The 26,850-nt window shown below is 44.6% G+C and overlaps 1 protein-coding gene across 8 annotated transcripts in view; it reads right to left on the bottom strand.

The window, feature by feature from the left end:
* The window catches only part of KDM3B (lysine demethylase 3B), a 53,976-nt gene that overhangs the window by 1,804 nt on the left and 25,322 nt on the right, over nucleotides 1-26,850 (bottom strand). For 5 of the 8 annotated variants that reach the window (XM_082063901.1, XM_082063903.1, XM_082063905.1 and 2 more), the window contains 14 exons: nucleotides 25,875-26,089; nucleotides 24,186-24,338; nucleotides 21,546-21,653; nucleotides 19,845-19,972; nucleotides 19,194-19,473; nucleotides 17,907-18,163; nucleotides 16,945-17,211; nucleotides 9,624-9,795; nucleotides 6,111-6,201; nucleotides 5,894-6,024; nucleotides 3,154-3,273; nucleotides 2,512-2,651; nucleotides 1,998-2,174; nucleotides 1,648-1,782 (listed from right to left, as the gene is read on the bottom strand). In XM_082063901.1, the coding sequence (XP_081920027.1) occupies nucleotides 1,648-1,782; nucleotides 1,998-2,174; nucleotides 2,512-2,651; nucleotides 3,154-3,273; nucleotides 5,894-6,024; nucleotides 6,111-6,201; nucleotides 9,624-9,795; nucleotides 16,945-17,211; nucleotides 17,907-18,163; nucleotides 19,194-19,473; nucleotides 19,845-19,972; nucleotides 21,546-21,653; nucleotides 24,186-24,338; nucleotides 25,875-26,089 (2,374 nt within the window). The other 3 variants (XR_014185260.1, XM_082063904.1, XR_014185261.1) reach the window with 3 other exon arrangements.

The raw sequence follows: 26,850 nt of genomic DNA, 5'->3' as shown, positions 1-26,850 counted from the left end.
ACAAAAATCCTACTAGTACTCGCAGCGGTCTGCTCCATCCTTAGCTTTTTAACAACCAAAGCTCTGTCTTTGATGAGTTTTCTGATCTAAGCTTATTTGAATTCAGTTTCTAGGTACTGAACAGAACGGTTTCATCTCTGAGTTGCTTCACTGCACTTGCTCAAACTGCCAAGCAGCATCATTTTTTCCTGATGTACATATGATCTTAGTCTCTTGTATCATTTATGTGACAGTTATCGTCTCTGTATTTTTAAATATATATAAAAATACAGAGACAGATGTTTATATAAAAATACTACAAAATATACATGAAAAATGACAAAGAAAACCAGTAGGGTTTGGCTGTAGGCACAAATACACCCAGCGTCCTCCCCACAGGAGTGCTCAGTTCCACTCTGCCAGCTGTTGCCTTTTTATATTTTTAAATTAAAAGTATTATTGATTTGCAACCTATTCATTTACAGAAACGCTTCCAGATCCATATCACTACAGCTGATGAGTTAGTGTTAGAAGCTGGATCCCCACAATAAGAATTGATCCTACTTCTGCTTTCCTTTAAGATCCCGTGCAAATCCATACAGAAACCTGCAGCACTTTTTCACGGCACCGTCCTGGCACTCTCGGGTGATGTGCTGGAGAACGGCTAAACAGGGTGTTTCAAAAAGATGGACCCAGTTTCAAAGCAGTACATTTCATGATGGCAACATGCTACAATTACAAAAAGATGTACAAATGGTTGAATTCATTATTAAGTTTTAGTAACCTTTTTATAAATGCTCTATGTTCCTTCCACCTGCTGCAATATTTCTTTCAAAGCTCTTGAAAGGGATACAATCTTTCTGAAACACCCTGTACATTGAGCACTCACTTTTGTAAGAATATCCACTCTGCGGATCTCCTTCATGTTACAGGCATGAGATCACACAAGAAATGCTGACAAGATCTGCAAACTAAATAGGTACTAACTCTTCTGAAGCATATGTAGGTGAAACCAAAAAAGGTCTCGTATGATCTTCTCCCTGCAGAACTTACTGTTTTACACACAGTGTACTACTGCAGCGCATAATATGTTCTGTGCACAACCATTAGTTCAAGTAGTCACACTTCTTCAAATTTTAAAATCACAGAATCATTTAGGTTGGAAAATACCTTTAAGACCATCAAGTCCAACCACACACCTAACACTGCCATGTCCAACAATAAAGCACAGCCCTGATTTTAATAAAGACGCCTTCACTTTCAGAGCAATTTTTCTTTAGGCAATGAAGAAACAAATACAAGAGTCCTTGGTCAAATAAACACGTCTCTTCACAGCAAAGCACTGCCTTTTCCTTTGTAACGTGGTTTTGTCCTGCTGTGCTTCACTGTCATTCAGGATTCAGCCACTTAAAAACTATCCGTACCGACGCAGGCACCGCTCCGATACCGGGAAAGTTCTCTGGAAACCCAAAAGTTTATTTCTATTTTTGTTTACATAATACCGTAGACATAGGTGCATTAATTATGTTTGAAATACTTATCAAATGAGAACCTCCAAAGTTGTGGAAAGTTGTTACTTTTTCTTAAATTATTAGCTACGCGTTTCTAGTACTGAACAAAGCTGGCAAAACACAGGACGTGTTTAGTGACTGCTGCCATAAAGCTTACCTGCAGTTTATCCTCATGGTTCGTGTGAGTATTGGACAGGTGCCTGAACTCCTGGGTCAGACGGAAACAGTGCTTCACGTGCTCCGGAGATACAAAATCTTCTGCCACTTTAATGCAGCTGTACAAGTTATGGACCTAAAACCCCCATATCGAAGGACAGATGGATCAGGATTGAATGAACCACACAAAACCCCCAAAATGCCCTCACCACACATGTTAGGTTCTTCCCCATTTACCTATCAGAAACAGGAATGGAAGCCTGTTTGATCCCACAGAGTTGTGTCCAACAGTAAAACCAGAACAAAATACAAGACATCTCACAGTTCGGACTCAGTTCTGTTTGCACCCACCTGATGGGGAGCACCTGCCGGAATGAACACAGCGTCTCCAAGGAACTGCACTATTGCCCAGCCTTGTACGCCGTACTCGTCGTAGAGTCGCTTACGTAAGGTCTGGTCCAGGTACCAGCTTTGGTCATGAATGGGGTCATGATCTGGGGGATTTTCTTGGCCTTGCTCTTCTCCAACCTAGGGCCAAGATACGGGGTGGGGGGAAACCATGACACAGCACCTTGATATTGCTGGCTCACAAAAAGCTCTGTACCAAAAAACATAAACAAACTGTTTCAAGGTAGGACATTACTTTCATTAAGCTCATTTAGGTTTTAACTAGTGACATGCGCATTAGTATGAAGGTTCTAGACAAGGCTGAAGACCTGGGAATGCAATAACTATTAATGTTCTCAAAGACAACATTAGGATACCCATGCACTTGATGCTGACAGCCATTTGTTATCATTCGGCTGCTGCAAGTAAACCATGCAAGGAACCGTGTAGGTTCAAGACTCCCTTGTAAGCAACATACCTTCCGGAGAAGCTCCCGTATCTTTTCAGCATCTTTGGCAGCATAGATGTGCCACAATGCTCCAGGTTTCTCTCTTCCCTCATGGATTCGCTGCTTTGTTACATCATCAGCATCTCCCTCATCGATTGTTTTCAGAACCTCTGAAAGGGAATCCACATCAAAGTGCTATGATTACATAGCTTCCGACGTTTGACATACAGAAGAGGAAGGAGCATTTTTAGCCGCTAAATCCAGTCACGTTGCCTCTGCAACTGCTGCATCATCCAGTGCCCTTTGAAGCCCATCAAGCTTCGTTTTAACAAAATTCAGTAAACTGACAGCTAATCACAAAGCTCAGCAATGAATTCAAACTGAGCTAACCCCATGATTCAAATACAAGGGGAAGAAGAGTAACTTAGCACCCTTTCTACTCCTTTCTTCAGGGAGACACCTTATTTCTAGCAAAACTTTGCTGCTTCCACAGTTGGGAACCAATGAGGTGTTACTGCACTTTTAAATATATGCTGCAGATGTAGCAAACAGCCTTGTATATTCACGTTACAACTCATAGAAATGACAAGCTTAAACAATAAAAGATAGTCGTCTTTCTCACACACACAATTGATTTTTAATGGACAGAAAACAGCTTTCCTCAAACATTACCATCATCATGGGTCCCCTCCCCAATGGGAATCCCAACGTACACCATGACATTAACAGCATCGGACACATCCAAGTGCAGGTTTGTGGTACCAACTCGTCTGTCTTCTGCAGTAATTAAGCCTGTAATAAAGTGTAAAATAAAACAACACTCTATTTAAGCTCTAATAGCAACAGCCTGCCTAAAAGCCTTTTCTAGAACGCTAACTTCACACAGCACTGACAACAGAAGCCACCGTCCAAGGGCAGCTGATGTAGTTATTTTCATGTCAGATGTAGGCTAAGTAAGAATTTTACTGATAACTAGTATTTTTATTTTACAGGAAATAGAAGTAGCAAATATAGGTCACCCAAGCCACGAGAAAACAAGCATTTTAAAAACAAAGCCTGAACTTCTACTGTACAATTTGGTCTCTTTGAGGGTCATTTACACAGTCTGTAGCTATGAACTCAGCTTTCATAACACAAAATCAGTGGGCGTCCTCCGGCGCTGCTTCCTCCGCTCGGAGGCACAGGAGCAACCCAACTGCTGCGCCGTGGCGCCAGGGTCACGCTGCGAGCAGCGAGTCACCGGGCACGGACGAGCCTCCGGCGGTTCATTGTCTTCTCACACCCAGCTGTGGAACCCGCGTGATCCGCTGAACTCACAGCAGTCATTTTCCAACGCATCATTCACAATTCAGATTACAATTGAGTAAGGAAAAAGACCTGAAGACTCTCAAATGCTTATACCTTCATACAGTGGATGATCTTACCCCTCTCAAGGGGCTATGAAAGATTTCAAATGTTTGCTTTGCTTTACCTTCCCATATAACACATTCTTCTCTCTTCCTCTGACCCTTCAATAGTATTCTCTCTCTACTTTGCTTTACCATCTCCTCTAGCAAGTAACATGAGGAAAAAAATTAAGATTAAAAAAGTCTTTGTATCAGCAAACACCAACGTAAGTATGACCACAAGACTACTGGTTATATTTTAGCATCACCATCGTATTTATCTAATTACTATTTAAAATGTAAGCTCCTGGGGACAAGAACTCAAGTCACCATACAGTACCTATCAGACCAGAAATGGCAGCTCATTTAGACAGTTTGCAACATGAACTTTAAGAAAGCACAACTGAAATACAAACATGGGTAAACGTAATATATGGGGTCAAACCAGGCCAGACAAATTCAGAAGACAGGTTAATTAGTGAGCTCAAGTAAGGGCCCTTACAACTCCACCTCAAAACTGCTTCGCCCCCGCAGCGGGGTGTAATTTAAGAAGTGTCATTCTTTCCTTAATTATTTGCTAGTGGTCTAGCTCACACAGAATACGCTGAGAAATACAACCACAACACAGTTTTCTACCTTAATGCTAAGCACATCAAAGACTTTACCTCACACTATTGAGAACCTTTTTTTTCTTTTAACTTGAAAGTAAACCAAGTTTAATACTTTCTCTCTTCAGACCAAGACCTATACATCTAAGATCAAATAGCAGAGAGTTATGTTCTATGCTAAAAAAATACCACCAACACTCCCTCCACAAACTCAGATATAAAGAAAAAGAAAACTTTGCCATTAGGATGAATTCAACAAAATGAATGCATTCCTTCCACTGCGAGCAACCACCCACGCGCGAGGACGCGGCAGCAGCCCCGACCACCCGGCTCCTGGCTGCGCTCAGACTACACTGCTCGACGGCATCCAAAGTCTCTGCTGTACCGCTTATGTGTCAAGTAACGTACAAACCAAAACACCGACCACTCTTAAATACTGAGTCAACTCAACCTGCCTCAGTTCACAAACCTCTATTCTTTTAACTCTTATTTGTGGTCATGATGCTAAAAAATTCCAAAATAACCCTATAAACACTTTATCAGAACCGCAGTATGTCAGTTGACAGCTTAAGTCTAATACGCATCTGGTTGCTGAGCTTTTTTTTGAAAAACGTGAAACAATGGAAAATCTTCCATGCCCTCGTGTGAGTTGTTACTCTAAGTGTATCAATAATAGAAATACAAAACCTTAAAACCTGCTGCATCCCTGTCTCATCAATATTCAAAGACAACTACAGAAGTGACATTGGGGTAAATCTGCTCCTATATACTTGCTTCGCGGGGTGGCTGCATCTTTTTCTGTATCAGTATCACCTGATGTTTTGGGCAACGACTTTAAATGTTACTTTTGTTCCTCCGAAAATGCAAAAGCACATACTTCCAAATCAGTTGGTTATTTAAAAGTATCCTGGAACTTTTGGCCATGACCTCAAAGTCAGTACATTCAGGAACTGAAATAATTCAAGTTTATACGACGAGCATTAAATTGTTCACATATCCTCCACACTCTGGTACACGGACAATCATTGGAGTTTAATGCTTCACAGCTCCATGCAGGGGATGTGTTCATTCCTATGCTATTCACCTACGACATAGTTACAGACTCAAGAAGATGACCGTACCCAATTCGGGTAGCTGAATGCGGTGACAGTTATGTCTTGCATGTTGCCTGTGGTCTGTGTTGTTAGACATGGATGAAGAAAATGACAAATCATATGTGCATCTCTTGGAAACCACAAGGCAAAAAAGGGCACATCTGACAAAGGGGACTAGCACAGGAACAGATCGCAGGAGCAACTGAGAAAATGACAGCGTGCTCCGGGATAAGCATGTTTTGATTAACGCCACAGTCTTGCATGCGCCCTGAAAGTATAACAGAAAGTCGCAAAAATCAACATCTGCAGAACTGTTCTCACATACCATAGGCATTGTACATTTTGGGACCCAAGTCAGGACGGACAAAGTAGCTTGGCAGCCTAGATGCCAAATTCAGTCTGCCATCCCTCTTGGTATACTCAGGAAGAGGAAGGTTTTCCATCAAGTCCTCAAACCTGGAGAGCAAAAAGAGAACAGAGGCACGTTTTCCTCCTGCAGCGCCCGCGGCAGCGCGGCGGGCATCGCACTGAGGTTCACGTACCTCGTGGGCATCATATCTCTGAAGTCCTCCCCTGGAGGCCAGTCCTTTAACTTCAGTACCATCGGCTGACCGTCATCGGACCTGAGCCGCTCTGCAAGAAACAAGTTAACATTTCATCATGTTAGATCGTCTCACCACAGCCCATTACCTTGTTCAAGCTCTAAGTCTTTTGTACCAAGACGTCTTACATTGCACAGCAAAACAGATCCTGATTTTTCTTTGGGCTTCCAAGCATTATCATAGTACAACAGTTTTACAACTAGATCCGCGTACCGTTACCTAGAGCAGAAGTTTGCCAGATCTTGCTCAGCTGCTGAGTGTTGAATTGGTTTTTATTCAGCTTCGAAAACAGGCCTTTCCGAAGCATTCTGCCTTACTACTTTTACCAAAGTTTAAAGGAGTTCTATCTTTCATTTCAAGAGGAGTGGTGCTTCTATGAAATTAAATTTATGGGTCCATGCTCTGAAAGCAATCCTAACCCCAGTATAAAGCAAGAAACCATGCTAGAGCACACTCAAAAGAGCTAAATGGCAGGTGTTACTGAGGAAGATAATCTCTGGTGCTCAAATTAGCAGGATGTCAAATTCAACCATTTGCTCTTCACTTCAAGAGCTGTACACAAGTCCTGACCGGTAACAGAGAAAGCTGGTGGCACACAAAGATGCCATCACATGCACAACGGTGGACGCACAACCTGCGAGCGCCGGCCGCAGCAGCCGCTGCTCTGCCTTGTGCGTCCTGCTGAGAGCGCGTCCGGACGGCGAGCGCAGCGGGCGGCTCGGCACGGCGCTCAGAGACACAGCGCGCTCTGCGGGCTCTTCACTGCACTGCACGGAGCCACCAGTTGGAAAACAGAATATACTGCAGTCTGACACCTTCGCAGCCCCTTTTCCCCAGAAAGTAACACTCCCAGCTCACCGAGGAGCCACCGCTGCCCCGCTCACCGAGGAGCCACCGCTGCCCCGCTCACCGAGGAGCCACCGCTGCCCCGCTCACCGAGGAGCCACCGCTGCCCCGCTCACCGAGGAGCCACCGCTGCCCCGCTCACCGAGGAGCCACCGCTGCCCCGCTCACCGAGGAGCCACCGCTGCCCCGCTCACCGAGGAGCCACCGCTGCCCCGCTCACCGAGGAGCCACCGCTGCCCCGCTCACCGAGGAGCCACCGCTGCCCCGCTCACCGGAGTCACCGCTTCCCAGCTCACCGAGGAGCCACCGCTGCCCCGCTCACCGGAGTCACCACTTCCCCGCTCACCGAGGAGCCACCGCTGCCCAGCTCACCGAGGAGCCACCGCTGCCCCGCTCACCGAGGACTGTCGGGCAAACAAAAAGCAACCGATTTGACCCAGACCCAGCAGAGCCGCTGGCCGCACCGAGAGAGAAAGCTGCTCCAAGAAACCAGGACTTGGAGACCTGTGAATCACATCTGCGTTCTATATCAACAGACTACAGAAGACAGCCTCCGTCTGCAATACAACAAATGATCTTATTGAAATTACAAAGAATTCAGAGCTACAGATATATAACTAAAGTGACTGATTTAAAGAAAACAAATTTCGATGAGCTACAGATTTTAGACAGGCAAATGAACTTGCTCAAGGACTTGAATTTAAAGATGTTTCAGAACTGCCCATATTCAAGATTTTGAACTCATCAAGGATATTTGTTCCAAACAAGGAGAAGAGACTTGTAGGAAGGATATTCAGACAGGACGAAGTGAAGAGCTCCTGGAAGAGAACACACGGACCTGACAAATTACACGAAACTGGACAAAACCGAGGAAACATCTGATCGGTAAAGAAAAGCAGGTCTAAGAAGCATCGAAACAAAAGGCCACACCTGCCAAAAGTCCACTAAGAACTCAAAGGTGTTAAAAGTAAACAGCGTAAGATTAAAATTAACTAAAGTATCACATAGAATAATTATGGGGTTATCTCAATTCTACCTCCAAATTCAGGGGCTGTTCTAAATCTCTCCAATAACTTCATGTGAGTGTGTGTGTATGGCAGCGGGTGGAACCAGCCACACGCGACACATCTGCAATTTGTGTCATGCAGAAAAGTCAGAGCAATTCAATCTGCAAACAGTTTTCATAAGAATTAGTGTGTGAACTCCCTGGACTAGTAGCAAATAATACTTTACTAAACTGGGGATTGCACATGGCTGAAAAACACTAAATAAAATGTATTTAAAAGAAACTAGCACACGTGATCAGGTGTTCCAACCTAAATCACAAGTGTGGTAAAGGCACCGTCCCGAAGAAAAGCAGCAGCGGATTCTGCTGGAAGGAGCATATCGGTCTGGAGACAAACTGCAAACAACAGTTCTCAAGGATAACCGACCCATACGAACTTACTATTTTCATTAATGACCCTATAGCACAAAAGTGAAGAGTTTGTGAACTTTCCCAATCACCTTTAATATACAGAAAAACCACACCATTATATCCTTCTCGGCCATTTATTTCTGAGCAATAACAGAAATAGCATGAAATCTGACAGCACAAAATAGAAGTCTCTGTGCTCGGAACCATATAAAAAACAAGTCAAAAGCTGGGAGCTTTTTGACTGGAACTAGGGAAGGGAATATTCTTGGTCTACAAATCTATCATTTTGTTCGCTGTTGAACAAACATTCCAATAAGTCACCCAATAGTTCACCATTTTTGCTATGTGCCGACAGCAAAAAATACAGAAAATGTTTTACGCGCAACACTAAAAATCAGCAACATTGCAACGAACCTTTACAACTCTAACACCTGTAAACATCAGAACGCTCTGATTTAGGTGTGTATAATCTAAAATAGAACACACTGCTTTTTATAAGCTCTTTAATCTGACCAGTTATATCCTCAGGCATTTTAACCGTTTAGCTTCCACATCCACACTTGACAGAAGGTTTTCTCAAAGAACTCAAACATTAATTAATGTGTTATCAAAAAAGGTACCCATAAAGCATTGCTGTTTGTAATACATATAAACCTGTGTTTGTACTTGCAGATTATCTACTACAAAAATTCTTTGCAATGTCAAGTTTACTTGGGTGATGTATTCCACCAATTCTGAGCTTTAGCATTAAAAGCCTCAGTCTGTTGTAGCTCTGCAGATTCCCTTTAGTTTGACAATAAATGTTGAGGTGGGAAGGAGAGTAAGGGAAGCCAAGTTACTTACTGTCTTATTAATGGCAACTGATGATTAATTTCACTGAGGAAAGTTCAAAAAAAAAAAGTAGTTTCCCACGAAATGGATCATGTTTTGACACAAGAAAGTAACACGCACCAACATGCCCTGTACAAAGTTTTCTTGGGCAGCCCTGCCCTAATCTTCACCAATAAAGCATTTTCTAGGGTGCACTACATGTAAGGAGCAACGGCTTCTTTAGATGAGACCAACAGCTATTTAGATTTTTTTTAATTATTATGATTTTTGTTTTTTTGAGAAAGTAAGTGGAAAAGGAGGAGTTGAAGGTAGCAAGACAGACTGCTCAGTTAAACTAGTCAGCCATAGATATTACTTACTAGATATTATCTCAAAGCCATCCCAGAAGTCACGCACTTTCACGTCTGAAATTATGGCACAGTTCCTGCAGTTCACCAAATCTACATCTTGATCTCCAAATTCGAGGCTGAAAGCTTCTGGTTTCCAAAGCTCTGACTTCAACTTCTTATGGACACCAGATACCAGCACGGGCTGAGAATACAAAGATGAATGCTTACTCCACCATAACCACATTTCTTACACATGCAGCCAAACTTTCTTAAGAGCTGAGACTCCTGGCTACCATCACACAAAAGACAGCACAAATCTACTTCCATCCATGTCTGTTTTTTGTGCATCAAACAAGTAACCAGAGTCAAGGCAAACTTCAGTTCCAGGCCGTGTGCAGTTGCCTCAGAAGCGGGATTGGATTGGATTGGATTGGATTGGCCTTGCTACGGTGAGTGTACTGGGTCTGCAGGAGAAGGTGTTGGCAGCTGGGGTGGGCTCGGGACCTGCCTTGTGCTGGACACACATGGTTCCACCTGGCTCCAGCAGACCCATTGCTGGCCAACGCTGAGGCCACATTGTGATAATAGGAAAGGGTAAAAAATGCTCTGCAGCTGCGGGTGGGCAGGGGGAGGAAACAAAGTACGAGAAACATCTCTGCGGACACTAAGGTCAGTGAAGGAGGGGGAGAAGGTGGTCTACAGAAGAGACCACGGCGACAGCAGGCGGCTGCCCTACAGCCCGGACAGCCCCGGGGAGCAGACGGCCGCGGCGCAGCCGTGGCACAGGGAGATGCTCTGGGGGAGGCGCAGCCTCTGCTCCCGAGGACGCTGTCCTGTGCAGGGACCCCTACCGGAGCAGGGAAAGCGCCCGGAGGAAGGAGCAGCGGAGATGAAGCGTTATGAGCTGACCACAACCCCTGTCACTGCGGTACAAGAGCTGGGGAGGAAGGAATACAGTTGAGCCTTTAGAAAGGAGGGATGGGTGGCGTAAGGTGTTGTTAGCTTTGTCTCTATTCCCCACCATCCTACTCTGGTTTTAATTGGCAATAAATTCAATTACTTTTCCACAAATTGAATCTGACAGCAATCGCTATGTGATCTCCCTACACTTATTTTGACCCACAAACTTTTCCACCTTCTTTTCTCCCCGTCCTGTTGAGGAGTGAGAGCGCGGCTGGGGGGGCCGGAGCCAGCTGCGGTCTGTCCGCCTGTGACGGACAGCGGGTGTTGAATCCCACCGCCTCTCCCTTTTTTAAGCACAAATGCAACTACCACAAGAAACAGCATTTGTAGTAAAGCTTTCTCATAATAAATTTTCATATCCAATATGAATTTTTAAACTATTTCACTCATTCTTTAGGTATAATCATGGATCACCATTAATTCCCTAGTACAAAACCAAGTAGCAGAAAAGTGACTCCTCACTTGCAAAAGGGGTTTTAAGATGCCTCGGCTAACCTTGTATATACCTTCCAGATTTGAGTGGCCTTTCCCCATAAATGCTCAAGCTGTTTGCTAAACCAACAATACCAGGAAAAGGCAAACTGGACACTCCTCCCAGCACTGGCCCAGGCCTTGGCAGCTCCTCTCACCTTGCAATCCCTACAGACGGTTACAAGACTTGAAAGAAAAGGAAAAGAAGGTACGACGTAGAGTCTATACAAGTTCAAATCAATTCCAAGCTGTGCTCTATATCTTAACAAAGATCTGAAGATGGATCTTGGGTTTATTCACATGAAGAGCTCAGCAGAACCCTGAGGAGCACAAATGCCCCTAGATGTTCTAGCAGTATCAACACATCAGGCAAAGCTCCACAGAGCTACAGACAAGCAGCTCCCGTCATGCTGCTCTAAAAATACCCTGCTAATGAACCACTGCTTCACCTGGATTGCCCAATGGCCTCTACCAGAACAAGTACCCACTTTAGTCCCTAAAGGGAGGACAATGTTTCATTCGGAAATGAATAGAGGGGAAAAAAAAAAGGGCAACTTTGGGGATAACAGAAATGGCCTTGATTTTCCAATATAACACAACATAGTCCTTACATTCTCGAAGGCAGCAATGAGACCTCAACTCCAGAACAGTGATGTTTAAGAAAACAAAAAGGGGTTGTTACTTTACTCCTGTCACCATCAGAAAAAAAAAAAAAAAAAGGCAAGCAAAAGAACCCCAAAGAATAATTTAGGCTGGAAGGGACAGCCCTCACACCGAGAACCGGGGTTTTAGTTTGTGCCCACTGCATCTTGTCAGTGGGCACTGCTGAGGAGGGTCTGGCTCCCTCTTCCTCATTCCCTCTCCTCAGGTATTCACACACGTTGATAAGATTTCCTCTCCACATTCTCCCAAGCCTCCTCTTCTCTAGGATGAACAGTCCCAGCCCTCTCAGCCTCTCTTCATATGAAAGATGTTCCAGTCCCTTAATCATCTTTGTGGCCCTTCGCTGGACTGCTCCAGTAAGTCCAAATCTTTCTTGTACTGGGGAGCCCAGAACTGGACACAGCCCTCCAGGGGAGATCTCCGCCAGTTCCAAGCAGAGGGGAAGGGTCAGGATCACTGCCCATTGCCTGCTGACAACACTCTTCCTGGTGCAGCCCCGGATGCCGCTGTCCTTTTTCACAAGGATACATCATTGGCTCTGTCACCTCCTTGTCCACCAGGACCCCAAGGTTCTTCTGGACAAAGCCACCCTCCAGCTGGCCACTCCGCAGCACGTACTGCTGCAGGGCGCCGTTCCTCCTGAGCTGCGGACTTCACATTTTCCTTTGCTGAACATCATAAGATTCTTCTTGGTCCAACTCTCTATCCTGGCCAGGTCCCTCTGAATAGCAGCAAAACCCCGCAAGTGTATCAGCCATTCCTCTCAGTTTTGTATCGTCTGCAAAGCTGGTGAGGATGTATAAGTTCTGTCCCATACATGTCAGTAACGAGGATGTTAAATAGCATTCAACCCAATACCAGCTCCCTGTGGTACAGCACCAGTGACTGCAACCACAACCCTCTGAGTGTGGCATTTCGGTCAGTTTTAGATCCATCCCCCTCTCTGCTTATCTAGTCTGTACTTCATCGGTCTGTCTGATGACGCTGTCGCAGTGTCAAAAGCCTTACTGAAGTTAACATAAAAGACATCCAGTGCTCTCCCCTCATCCACCAAGCCGCTCGTCTCATCACAGGAGGATACAAGGCAGGTTAAGCATGATTCAACCAGCATTCTCAAGTCTCTCTTCTCTTCAGGACCATATCCCATAGGATTCTTCCAAGCAGATATCTGAAAAGGTCAAAGTCCGCTCTCCTGAAGCCCAGGCTTGCGATTTTGCTTGTTTTGCTCCCTCCTTTCAGGATCTTGAGCCAAACCTTACCATCTGATAGTCACTGCAGCCAAAGCTGCCCCCTACCTTCACAAAACAACCAGTTCTTCCTTGTGCGTAGGCATGAGGTCCAGCAGAGCACCCTTCCCTAGCTGTCTCCTTTATCAGCTGTGTCAGGACATTGTCATCAATGCACTCCAGAAAGCCTCAGGAGTGCTTGTGACCTGTTGTGTTGTTCCTCCAGCAGATATCGGCATGGCCCCATTTGGCACAGGAAATGTGAACACAGGGCTTCGTTACAGCTGCATGAGCTATCCCACCACTTCTCCATTATACCGATGAGATTGTGGCCACACAGCCGTACACTAATTCCTCCTGTTAGCTCCTTGCATGCATTACTGTACAGGCACTTCAGGAAGACACCCAGTCAGGCTGATTTCCCAGAAGTGATATGAGAGCTTTCCTCACAACACTGTGACGCACACAGTTGCTTACTTATGCACATATGCCTGAGGTGGACATCTTTCACCCCTGTTCCTTGGAGAATGAGATTTCTCTTGTTCATATGACCCCACACTGCTGGCTTGACAACCCAATGAACCACTTCCTTTCTTGATCACCGGTCATACTCTCCCATCCCTTGCTGTTCCTGGCTCACAGGTCTCCTAATCAGGTTGGTCAGACTGTTAGCAAAGATGTTTCTGCCCCACTTAGATGGATCTCATCTCTTCTAAGCAGTCCTCAATCCTTGAAGAGGCTCCCATGACCATAAAACCAAGTCTTCTTGTTGAAACCCTCTGCAGAAACAATGGATGACATGCAGGACAATTCCACCCCTCTACTCCTCATCAGCAGGATTAAGAAAACCACCTGGGTTCCATGGCCTTGACCACCACAGTCACTCTTGATACTGTTCAAGTCGCCATATGGGGTGGTATTGTTCATGCCAATACGGAAGAGCAATGTCCGAGGGACAGACAAGCTTTGTCAGTCTTTTGACTGTGTCCCAAATGCAAGACCCTAACAAGCAGCAAAGCTCCTAAGATGACAGAGCAGATACACTGATCCCATGTTTAAATATATTCCCTGATCCCAGCAGGAACTGTAACATCAAGGCAATGGAAAGGTTTTAAGCACATTCTACAAAAACCTAGTGATCATGGATGAGGAGTAAAATAACAGTACCTTTCACAGGATGGGCAGAAACTGCTGCCAGGTAGACTTCAAACTGATGAATAAACTAGTCTTCTTCAGCCCAGGAAAACAGCGACAGATTTTGATCCCTGCTGTATTCCTTTGACCACTTGAACACAACAATTAAAAAAAAAAAAAACCTACTTAAGCTAGCAGAACCCTTACAGCTTTTGAGCAGAGAATTTCTCATGTAAGAAAGAAAATGTTCTCCCTAGTGAAGAACACAGCTAGAGTTGCAAGATAAAGGGACAGCACTTAGTAGACTTGGCTGGTAGACATTTCCTGCCAGATCTGCTCTCAGATTGCAGGGAAAAAGCAAAAACCTTCAACATCACCCCAGATCTTCAGCATCGTCAAAGAAGAGAAAGCCTAGCATGAAAATTCAGAAAAGAACAGGTTGCTGTAGGATGAGAATCCTCACAGTATCCCCAGATGAGCAACCACCATGTTCAGGAGAGCAAAATGCTCTTGAAGAACGGCTTCAGAAAGAAATAATCCTGTGGTCTCCCAGAAAATTCTGGGATAGGACAGAGTTTAACTTATTTCTGACAATTTCTAAGACAAAGGACTTGAAAAATGTTGCTCTTTCTGCATGACACTGGAAGCATGGCATTCGTTATCCAAACATTAAGCTAAGAGGTTTTTTCCAAACTAACCTTTTCCAGCCCAGAGAATGGGAAGAGGAAGATGGTGGTGGAATTAATGTTCTTGACTTCACTTTTAAAGGTGCAGCTGGGATGTACAGCAGGATGTCAGCCAGGAGAGAACTGCCACAGAGCAGTGTTTGTGGAGAGAATCTGAGCGTGAATGAATTCTGTTTAGAATAGCCTTGTCAAGACAGCGACGCCTGCTTGGGTTACCTCTTCTCTTGTGTGGGAATGAGAGAGGTTCAGGTAGATCGCTTTCCACATTTCAGCAGGAAACTCAAGTGAGTGCAACATCACTGGAGAATCCTTGACTGAGCAAGGGACTTGCCATGCAAGGGGTCCTCTGAACGATAAAGTCATCCAAAAGCATCGATAGCACATCCTAGACCGAAGCCTAAAACAGAGCGTCACAAACAGTACATGAGCACAGCAGTTGTGGCCAGAGCCTCGGAGCGTGCACCAGCTTTGAAGGCAATGCACACTGCCAGAAGAGCAGTAATCCCATCTCTGGGCTCCATAGGGAGTCTCCTGGGATTCATTAACAGTGAAGAACCCCAGGGCCACGTGCAGCATCTGGTACCTGGTGATTAACCAGTCTCATGTGCAGAGGAAGTCGCGAGCACATCTTTTGTAAGTATTCCCAAAATATTTAGGATCCTCCTTAGAGAGACAGTATTAATTGCTGACAGAGAGGGCTGAGAAAATTATCAGAGTATACTGACCAGAAACTAAGGAGCTCTTTGCCAAGTCAGGCAAATGACTGACAACACAGCACTGCAAAAGAATGATCTGAAATCCCTCATAAATTAGAAAGATGCAATAGGTTAAAAAAATAAAAATAAAAAATTAAAAGGGACTGTTGTGCACTTCAAAAAAACCAGGACAGGCAGATAACTGCCCTTAGGGGGAAAGCTGGCAATACCAATAGCCAGCTGAGTTCCTAGTCAGGCAAGCGAGAGTGTGCTGCCCAGTAGCCTCTTCCACCCATTAGGAGCTGACTAGAGGAGTGAGAATCGGGAACTCTGAGGTTGGTGGTGCCATGGTCCTCATGGCTACATGTCAGTTATGCTTGTGCAGTCCCATAGGACACACTAAACTTAACTGAAAAGTACTGTACTTCTGGCAGGAACGGACTCTGAGTGCCAAAAGAGGAACATGCAGCCTGATCCGTCCTTCCACTACAGCTCAGCAGTCCACATGTCTTGTGAGCAATCACAAATACGTATGGAATGTGAGTGCTAAGAGCGTTCGCACTGTACCAACAGAACAGCTGACAAGGACCTCCCCAGAAAAGATGATGAGGCACATAACTGCCTAGCACCAATGGTCTCAATTCTGAGCCCTCAGTGAAGGTAACGGTGTCAGGTGTAGCTCCAGAACCAAGTGCCAAGAGCACAGTTTGACCACTGATGGACACGATATTCTGTTACAGCTACGGGTGCACTTCCCCTGCAGCAGCAGCTACGCCTCCATTTTTTAAGATTCAGCTTGTCTGACCAGGCCAATCTTAAGGACTCTCTGGAGAAGTCTAAGCTGTAGCACTACAGGTCGAGGCCTGGAAAAGGGGCTATGCTGGCAGCAGGTCTAAGGACCAGTCTCTTCACTGAAGGCCTAAGAGTCTGATGACCCCTCAGACAAACCAGGAGAGTGCTCAATACATGAGATGCTGAGTTCAAAACAATAGTTAGGTTCACACAGGCTGTAAGCTCATGATGAGACACTGCATCAAGTACACCCATAAATTTCAGCAGAAACTCAGCAAAAATTACTGCACACGGTACTTTTATTCTTGTACATGCTGCAGCTGGAAGGAACGGACCTTTTGCTGAGGCTACAAAGCATCAAGTACAGGGTAGTCGCCAGGATGCATGCAGAGAATCATAGTGGATTCACTACTGGGCTGCAGCAGCACAGGCTCAGCACGCACCACACCCCAACTAAAGAGACTGTCACTGCAAACACCATCATACGTGTAAGCTGAGAAAAGCTCAGCGTGCAAGGGCACAGGGGCTCGAGTCAGTACAGCCTGGAGTGGACAGGGCCACTGTGTCCCCTGTTTATAGTGCTACAGTTGAAATCTTTATTCATCATATTCACTCAGGAGCAACTGGCTAACGTCTGAATGGACTTGTCAATAACCAAGGCGCAGGTTAAATTTTCAGGATACTTATCAACAGTAAGAGTTGGCTATTTGTTGTCACCCACCTGGCCTTGTTTCCAGCACTCCCTGAAGATCTTCCAGTTGTTTTTGTTGCTAGGATCATGAAGGCAAAGCAGTCTACCATCACAAAGCCAAGAGTGGGAAGTGTGTGGATCCAGCACATTTAAGCCCATTACCATTTCCTTCACCTCCCTCTGTGTATCAGCTAAATTACTAGCTCTTTTGGCAGCATCAGATGTCTTCTTATTTTCCACCACAGAGGCAATGATATGGTCTAAGAAGTTAGGCAGGCTGGCTTTACCTTTGGCCCCCTAGAAGATGTGAATCCAGAGGTAAGTTTAATCTTGCAACATACATATTAATGCATATCTGCTCTCATTCAGATTTTAGTCACAGACATCTTGCTATCAGAAAAACACGCAACAGTAAACACACCAGCTCAGTGACAGGCATGTATCCAGTAAGAACAGAAACAGCTATGGCCCTGATTTATAACAAACAAACTTAAAATGACCTCCTAGAGGCTAATCAGAAAAATGCTATAGTAAACAGTCATGGAATAGAAAACTTAAGTGATCTAAACTCTGCTACTTTAATGGTAAAAATGGTTCATACTTTTCTCAACTTCATTCATATCTCAACTCTATTTCCCCATCATCTATTACGAAGAAAGTGAATTCAACCCTGGCACAGGTAAGCTGATGAATACGGGAGCATTAAGTAAATACTGACAGAGAGGAGAAAGTGCTTCCTGTATGCAGAACGTTAATAGAGCCGTTGGTAGACAGCCTCGCTGGTTGTGGTGCCCATGCTCAACAAGGGATGTTTAACGTTCACAAGAGATTAACGACACAATCTTAAATCGTGTTCTTCTTTTTTTAAAGGCCTGCCTACAGGCCTTGCCTATGGCAAGATACTTAAGACACTAAATCTACTTCATATATTCAACAGAAGATAAGCACTAACTGGATCATTGTTCGCACTGAAGGAAAACAAAATTATTTACCGTAGAAGCTGCAGAAAAGACTGGAGGAAAGGGGATTCCTGTGTCTAACGGGACCTGAGGAAGCTTTCCGGGCCCTGTGTGTAGCAGATCTCTGAGACTGGAGCCTTCAGCTTTGTTGGTAGATGTCACTGGGCCCAACAAGAGGCTGTTAAACAGCTTTGGGGTTAGTGGGGAAATCTTGGTGCTGGAGTTGAATGAATCCAGTCCAAAGGGTGAATGGGATTCTTTATTAAGCACTGACCTCAGTGATCCCGACTCTGCAAGACAAATATCAACATTAGAGGAGGGGAAGAAAAAGCAACAAAAAAAGAGAAAAAAAATGGTGAAGTTCAAATTATCACAAAGTACTCTGGAATTATCTGCTCTTGTATTAAATAGGATATTAACCAAGTCTTGTGGTAAAGGTATATTATCACTGCAACAGTGAATGGAGTGCCTCAAAAGGAATTAAAGACATCATATATTTCACACAGATTTTACCCTTAGTATGCTGTTAAGTTTTGAGTAACATGGGAGATTTGACCTGAAAGTGTTTGATACACAAGAAACCGTAACTTTGTAACAGATTCAAAAAATATTTCTTTGACTTTCTGAATTGTTTCAATATGAAATATTTCAAATTTTAACCCTGGTCAAAATGTTTCAGTGACTGAGCCCTGCGAATCTAGTGAGTCATGACCAGTTAACCGTGACATATAGAACAGCTCCTGCCAGACATATGGCCAGGAATAAGCCCTGTGTCAGTCACGCTACCTGACGACCGGGAGGTGTATTCCGTAAAGAGTTATTTCAGACGGAGAATCACACTCAAACTATCGGCTATTAGAGAAGTTCTAAGCTTTCATCAGACCCTCCAAAGCAGACTCCACTCTCTCAGTTTTTTGGAAATACACTCTTCACGTGGCAAACAAAACAGTTTTATTTACTTCAATAGTTATAAAGTGACAAAGCTGCATCTGAAAGTAATTACTATCATTTTACATCAGAATACCAGCTGCTTATTACTTAGAAAATAAATACAAGAACTGGTACAGAAATAAACAGAGAGTGACAAGACAGTATTTTTATCTTCAGCTGTATCATCATCTTCCCAGCTATTCCCAGTATTCCCAGTATTCCCAGTATTGCTAAGCCTGTAAAAGAAACCTGTTTCTAAGAGGTGAAGGAAGAAAAATGACCAAGGTCTCTTCTGTTTAGGGCTAGGCACTCTCGCAAAGAACAGCAACCAAGCAGTATGCCATCATTTCGCTTTTAATTCCAACCCCAGAGGGCATGTCTTCTGCTCACCTTTTGTTTCTTCTTTTGCTTTCTGCGTTGCTAAATCTGCAAGCCAGTGTAAGGCCGATGATGGAGCTGTTTCTGGACAAAGTGGTCTGTTAGTCTTTATTTCACCAGTGTTATTCGCTGGTGACGTCTCCGTTTTTGCAGATTCTTCTATCCTACCATCAGTTGCTTCAGATTTTGGAACAGTGTCCACTTCTAGTTGCCCCACTCCTGCTGTCCCTGCTCCAGTGGAAAAGGTACTCTCGTTCCCAGAGACTGACGCACTAGGATTTACAGCTGGAAGCTAAAACAAAAATATAAACACCTGGTAAATGTCGAATAAAGGGAAAAGTTCAACTCGGGAGACATATCAGTTATATCATGCATTTGGGTTTGTTGGTTTTCTTTTTCATTTGCTTTAACTGTACAGTAGAATTCCTTTACACTTATGTACCAGCAGAGTCCAGGAGCTGCTTCTCCAGGTACGTGAGACCTTGCATGGTGGTGCGAATTCTTACCACGTCATCTTTAACACAAGCCCAGACTTTTCAATTTCTTTTTTTACAGGAGGACTTTTTTACATGAACAGTAACAGAACTGCTCTAGAGTGTAACATTTTAACAGATCTTAAAAATGTGATGTCAAGCACGGTAATTTCAGCCTCAAATTCCATACCTGTGATATTCCATTAGTGACAGCTGGTCTCAACACCGATTTGTTCTGCCGGCTAATACATGGACAGTTGGCTTTAATACCCCATTTGCCTCGTGCTGCATGAACCATGTCTCCAATATTGTAAAGCGCTAGAAATAAAGTTAAAATCTTTAATATCCCATGTAAAGAGATATAAAAACAAGGCCTTACCTATAATATATATTCAGAGAGGCAGGGTTTTTTAGTATTACTGCTAAGTATCTTTAAGATCACACGCTATAACGAGACACTTCCCTCTGAAGAGTGTAGAGGACCGTACTAACAGCGCAACATCACTAAGAGGCTGTCAAACCTGGCAAGTCCTACAGATTATCATCTGCTCCTGCTGTGCCATGTTGGGTCCAATGATCCTGCAATGAGGCAACTTCAAACCATCAAGAGAGACAACATATCTCGTGGAGCAATGCTAAAAGGATCTGGAGCACAGGTGGTGTTCTTCCCTGTCCTTCCAGTAAGAGGAAGGAGGTATCAAACTGAACTGGTGAACACCTGGCTGCATGGCTGGTGCCATACTCAGGGTTTTGCTTCTCTGATCGTGAAATTGACCTTTGAGAAGCCAGGTCTCTTGGGAGCTGATGAGATTCACCTGCCCAAGCAGGGCTTGAGAGTCTTTCACAACAAGTTGGCCAGGCTTTTATGGAACCACTTATATGTGACCGCTTCCCTGGGGAGCCCGTTCCAGTGACCAACCACCCTCTCAGCAAAGAACCTTTTCCTAATGTTCAATCTGAACTTCCCTTGTCGCAGCTCCGTTCCACTCCCCATGTCCTGTCACTGGTCACCTCCCCCTCTGCTGCCCCCCGTGAGGAAGGTGCAGACGGCGATGAGCTCCCCCCTCAGCCTTCTCTTCTCCAAGCTGAACCAAACAAGTGAGTCTTGTCCTCGAGACCTTTCACTGTCTTGTCGCCCTCCACTGGCCACACTCTAATGGCCCCAAGTCCTTGCACGGAGGCAGCCAAGACTGCACAGTGCTTCAGGCAGGGCTTCACCAGTGTCAGGTCTGAGACCACCCGAGGAACCTGAACAGGGCCTGCAGTGCCAGGACAAGGGGCAATGGTTCTAAACTGAAAAAGAGTGGGTTTGGATTGCACATAAGGAAGACAGTTTTTCACAGTGAGGGTGGTGAGACACTGGAACAAGATGCCCATGGAAGTTGTGGATGCCTCAGCCCTGGAAATGTTCAAGGCCAGGCTGGATGAGGCTTTGAGCAACCTGCTCTAGTGAAAGATGTGAAAAGTTGGACTAGATGATCTTTAAAGGTCCTTTCCAACCCAAATCATTCTATGATTCTATGATCTTCAGGACCAGTTATGTAAACAAGTCAAATAAATGCTCAGCACTGACCACATACTTTCCCTCTCGCCAACAGAAAAGGATCTTTCTTGCAAGTTAACCAAATTTATGGATACAACTAAGAACAGCTGGGCAGAAGAAGTCACAGCTAGTATCAGAAGCGTGTTCACTTCAAACCCACAGCTTGATCTTACTTGGGTTACCTTCCCTTCAACCCTTCTGCTGTAGCAAGTTCAAGTCTCCTCTACGTCTATGCTAGAAAAGTTATCAGCTGGAACACCAACCATCTTAGTGTTTTTTCCACTTGCTTGCTCAGAATTGAGACAAAAATCGGAATTTTTCTCTTTCCTTTCATGTTTCAAGCATTACCTGCACCAGGAATTATCTGCGTCGGCATAAGATTCTCAGGTTCATGAGACTGACCCTTTGCACACTTCAGCCATGAGAAGACTTCCTCATCACCAATCTCCTCTGTCTCTGGAAGAAAGACATAAAACAAGTAAAATTTCATATAAAAGACAGAATGTTTCTGTATCAATATTGTTTCTTTAGGTTCTTTATAGTGCAGAGGATTAACCTGGCGATCTCAGAAACAGGCTACAAATACAGACCATTAGAACAGGACCTACAGCAACTTCTTTGCCTCTTCAGATTATAAAACCACTACAGTAATTTTCCTTTCATCTCTAGTAGCTTGTTCTTTTCGGTCACCTAAAATCTTGGCTTCTAGCCTCGATTTCTACATATCACGCTCTTGTTCTCATTATGCTTTCCTAAGTTAAAGAGTAAGTCTATCTTTTCTTGTCATCGTCTTCCAAGCTTTTTCAACAAAAAGTATCTGCAGGTCAGTTCCAGGCAGAGGAAGCTACGCTCTCCTGACCGTGTACCTACCTAGACAGCTAACAAGCAGCAAATGAATAGTTTGGAAAGTAGTCTGAAAAATTTCTAATTCTTCACATTTTAAACCAAGTTAGGCCTACAAATCTGAAGCTGCATAAACCGCAGGTCGTTCTCTTTCTTTAAAAAGGAAGGGGGGTGGGAAGGGTGAGTGGGGTAGAATATGAGTAGGATCACATAAAACTTTATTTAAGGGTCCTCTAGACCTGGTACCTGCATAAGTTGTTTCTACAGCACAAAGTTCAAAAGCCCCTTGAGACAAGTAGTTGTATGCAAATAATGCCTTGGTTCTACATTTTGGCCCATTCCAAAATTTCACACTTGATTAATAAACCATAATTACAATACTGTTTTCAGGAAGACATCATTGAGAAGCACTATATACACACACATGCTTTAATGTGACATTGTAAAATATCGGTCCTCCTCTGAACAACAGTGAGTAAAAACTTCTCATATGCCCAGGACATATCTTCATTTTTACCTGGCACGGGCTGGGTTATTCTATTTATTTCCTTGCTGTGAGAAGAAAAGGGGTTTAAGAGACTATTGCCCTTGAACCACGGACATCTTTATACCACATTCTGTCAGTGATATATTCAGACCCAAATGTTTCTTCCAAACACGTACAGTACCAGATACAAGAAACCCCATTCTACTTACTTTCAACTATTTCCCTTGTACACTGGCTAATCATCTTAAGGAATGATCTCAAAAGATCATTGTGCTCTCTTCCGGTGTATCCTGGCAGTAATTTCATGGGCTTCATTATCATACTGGGGCTGGCTGGGATGGAGTTCATTTTATTCCTAGCGGCTGGTGTGGTGCTGCTTTAGACCTGTGAGCAAGGCGGCGCTGACACCGCCCTGCGGCTGGAGCTGCTGCGAACAGCGCGTGCAGCGCCCGGGTCTCCCGCATTCCTCCCTCCGCCCCAGCAGCCAACGGGCTGGGACGCGGCGCGGGGCTGGGACGCGGGGCTGGGACGCGGGGCTGGGACGCGGGGCTGGGACGCGGGGCTGGGACGCGGCGCGGGGCTGGGACGCGGCGCGGGGCTGGGACAGGGCTGTTCAGGCCACACCACGACCCGCGTCAGCAACCGGAGCAGAGCGCAGGAACGGCGGGGGCAGCCACCTGCTGCCTGGGCAACTGCTGGGCCGCTCTACCCGCGGGAGGCGGTGAGCGCTCGCCTTTGCAGCGCTTGCTCTCTTTTGGTTTCTTTTTCTTTTCTTCTATTTCTCCTTCGCTTATTAAACATGTTTTATCTCAACCCACAAGTTTTCTTGCTTTTGCTCTTCCGTTCCTCCTTCCCCAGTTCCATTGCTGTGAGGAGGGAGCAACTGGCTGCCTACTGGGATTAACCCATAAATATGATACAAAAATAGGTGACTCTATCTATGAAAAAAACTCAAAACACATTGCTTTTATGATACATGCAGTGTTCTCTGGCACCTTTATAATAATGAATAGACAGCAGTACTCACACTTATTAACATCCAGTATTTTGCACATCTGCTCCATATAATAATGTAACTGTCACTAATAGCCTTACACTTAGTAAGTCTGTCCATTGTCCACACCCATGCTACCAAGGGAATCTCAATACTGTAAAATACATTAAAAAGCCACCAGGTATTCACTTTTGTAAGCACAATGTGCCTCTATCCATTAGAAATTGAACTTACTGAACTTTTTCCTGAATTACAAACACTAGTGCATCAAGTAAAAAAAAAAAACACCTTTCCAATCTAATTCTTTGTTACAGAAAGGAGTTCTCTGCCATGTCTGCTTACTACTTCATTTCATGACAGTTCTGAACCGTTAAGATACTACTTAATTTTTCTTGTATACTCTCTGAGGAAAAGGTGGAGGTATCCAGAAGCCCGTCTCAGTACACAGCCAAATTCTAACCGAGAGATAAAACACAGGCATCTAAGGAAATGAAGAACTGAAAAGCAGCATATGAGGCAGTAGCGCCCAAGCTCCAAACCTCCAGCCTCCCAAGCTGATACTCACCGACTCTCCCACAAAACCTTCAGCGACTTCCCAGAAGCTGTCCCCGCGGGAAGCGGCCAGTTCAGAGGTACAGAGCAAGCAGAACAAGCCAGGACTCACCGCTACGGGGACGATTCTTCCTCAGCCGGTAACAGTCCAGACAGACCCCAAAGCCACACTTGCGACAAACCCAGTGAATATTGAAGAGTGTTGTCTCGCACACATCACACATTTCCCTCACGCCACGCACTGCTCGCTTCCATGCCACTTTCTCTATAAAGAGAACGAAGATTAGGAACTATTGCTTTAACGTTTTGCATTTCTCCCACCTCATTTGGCAATATGACAGTAACAATGATTAAAAAAATTGCACAGAAACGTGACCTGAGGTTAGAGTACAGAAGCACAAACTTTTTTACATCCAGAGACATTCTCGGAGTTGTTAGTCTTGCAATGCTATTAAAATCCCCATTTCTAAGAGTGGCTGAAGTCAAGCCCCAAAATGCACCCACTACAAAGAAATGGAACACCTTAGAGAGTTCTGTAGAAACTGAATTTCAAAAAGCACTTACAAATTACAGCAAAATTAGAAAACGTCTGCCAGTTTTAAGAACAAATAACATGAACTTATAAAACTTACAAAGAATGTATATTAAGCTTCACTAATTAGATGACTGTTAACTCTTTGGATTACACCTGGAATATCGTGTCCAGTTGTGGCCCCTCAGTTCCAGCAGGACAGGGAACTGCTGCAGAGAGTCCAGCGCAGCCACCAAGATGCTGGAGGGAGTGGAGCATCTCCCGTGTGAGGAAAGGCTGAGGGAGCTGGGGCTCTGGAGCTGGACAAGAGGACACTGAGGGGGGACTCATTCATGTTTACAGATATCTAAAGGGGGAGTGTCAGGAGGATGGAGCCAGGCTCTTCTGGGTGACAACCAGTGACAGGACAAGGGGCAATGGGTACAAACTGGAACACAAGAGGTTCCACTTAAATATGAGAAGAAACTTGTTGGGGGTGAGGGTGGCAGAGCCTGGCCCAGGCTGCCCAGGGGGTTGTGGAGTCTCCTTCTGTGCAGACATTCCAACCCGCCTGGACACCTTCCTGTGTAACCTCAGCTGGGTGTTCCTGCTCCATGGGGGGATTGCACTGGATGAGCTTTCCAGGCCCTTCAACCCCTGACACTCTGGGATTCTGTGATTCTAAACCAGCACATTTGCTGAGGAAGGGCAAGTCCTCTTCAAATGTCTGTCCCTGTACATTCCAGAAGCTAAAGGGAAAAGATCAGCTAGTCAGGCTGAACCTGGATACCTCCAGGAAATTTCTTCTAAATCCCTTATAGTAGCAACGCTGGCAACTATTTGCTCAGCTGAGCCTCTGCAGGTGCTGCTCGTCCCTAGAGAATCCTGAGCTTTTACGTGATGTCCCTGGAGCATAACAGCAAGGGAATATGTAAGAAAAGCTGCTCATTAAAGCATAGCTGGTCAGTGTGATAAGTGTTCTGGACTTATTTCTATTTTTTTAGGAAAACGGGTCAGCTTATTTCTGCATTTATTTATTGAAAAATAATTTAGAAATGCCTGGGGAAGTTACCATTGGCTTCCTTGGTAGTAATGTTGCACTGATACAAAAGAAAAATCCCAATGGTGCTCCCACAATTACACCCCAAAGAAGTGAATATACCCTTCTCCTTGGAAGAAAAGGAGAAGCACTGACAAGAAATTATATTACACTTGCAACTCTATTCCACTGCACCATACACATATTGCACAGAGTAGGCGGGCAAAAAACACATCAAAAGCCAAGCTTACGATGTGGCTCCACCATCATCATTGCCTCCTTCTCTGACATAACAAGCTGGCAGAACTGGTCCCCAACATTGGCCAGGATATATTTTGAAGTTTCCAGGTCGATCCCCTCTGCAGGGGAGGAGGAAGGAATCCACAGACTCATGGCATCAGGGTCACTCTGCTGTGGGTTCAAGAAACCCTCTACTCGTAGGATACCTTTCCGGGTAAATACCAGCCTGCAGAAAACAGGATGGAATAGTTGAGAAGTTGCCTTTAATTAACTTACAATGCCATCTATGTCAGAATATAAACCTAGAAAAGGGGGAAAAGGCTTCAGCTAGAGTGCTATACTCTACAGCCAGTACAGTTACTATACAAATCCAAATACCACAAAGAATAAGGTACACAAAGGCAACAGCCACAAAACCCAGCAGAATGAATCCACAGGTCCCCGTAAGCGTCGGTGGGAAACTCCACACGCAGGAAATTGCTACAGCTTGGTAAGTCACATTTCTCTATACTACTAACAGAAAGAGATGACAAAATTTAATTTATGTGGGCTGCTGCATGATGTTGTTTGTAAACTTGTGCATGGTTCTCATTCTCTGTTTTAACTTGGGATAAAGTTATTCTCCAACTTTTGGTAAACCAGTATTCCAGTTCTGGCCAGGGCCGCTAGCACTTGCTCTAATGGTTCACATCACTAGACACACAAAAAGCCGTACTGTACCTGCTGTTCTTGCCACAGAGACAAGCCACAACTGTTTTATTGGTAGCTTTGATCCTCCTAGTCTTTGTTTGGTAAAAGGTGTAACAACATAAGTTACAGAACCCTGAACGTCTCCTGCTAATATTAAACGTAACTTCATTTTTGACCAAAACCAATCTTGCTCTTAACCTCAGAGCTAGATTAATTTTTAACGAGTTCAGGAAGAGAAGCAGCTATAATCGTTACTGGATGGGTGGCACATACTAGGAATTCATCCTTTATACGCCA

Source organism: Streptopelia decaocto (genome assembly GCF_964273445.1).
Source record: "Streptopelia decaocto genome assembly, chromosome: 12".
Lineage (NCBI taxonomy): Eukaryota > Metazoa > Chordata > Aves > Columbiformes > Columbidae > Streptopelia > Streptopelia decaocto.
Note: the sequence above shows the minus strand (reverse complement) of the source record. Positions and strands in the feature narration are given on the sequence as shown.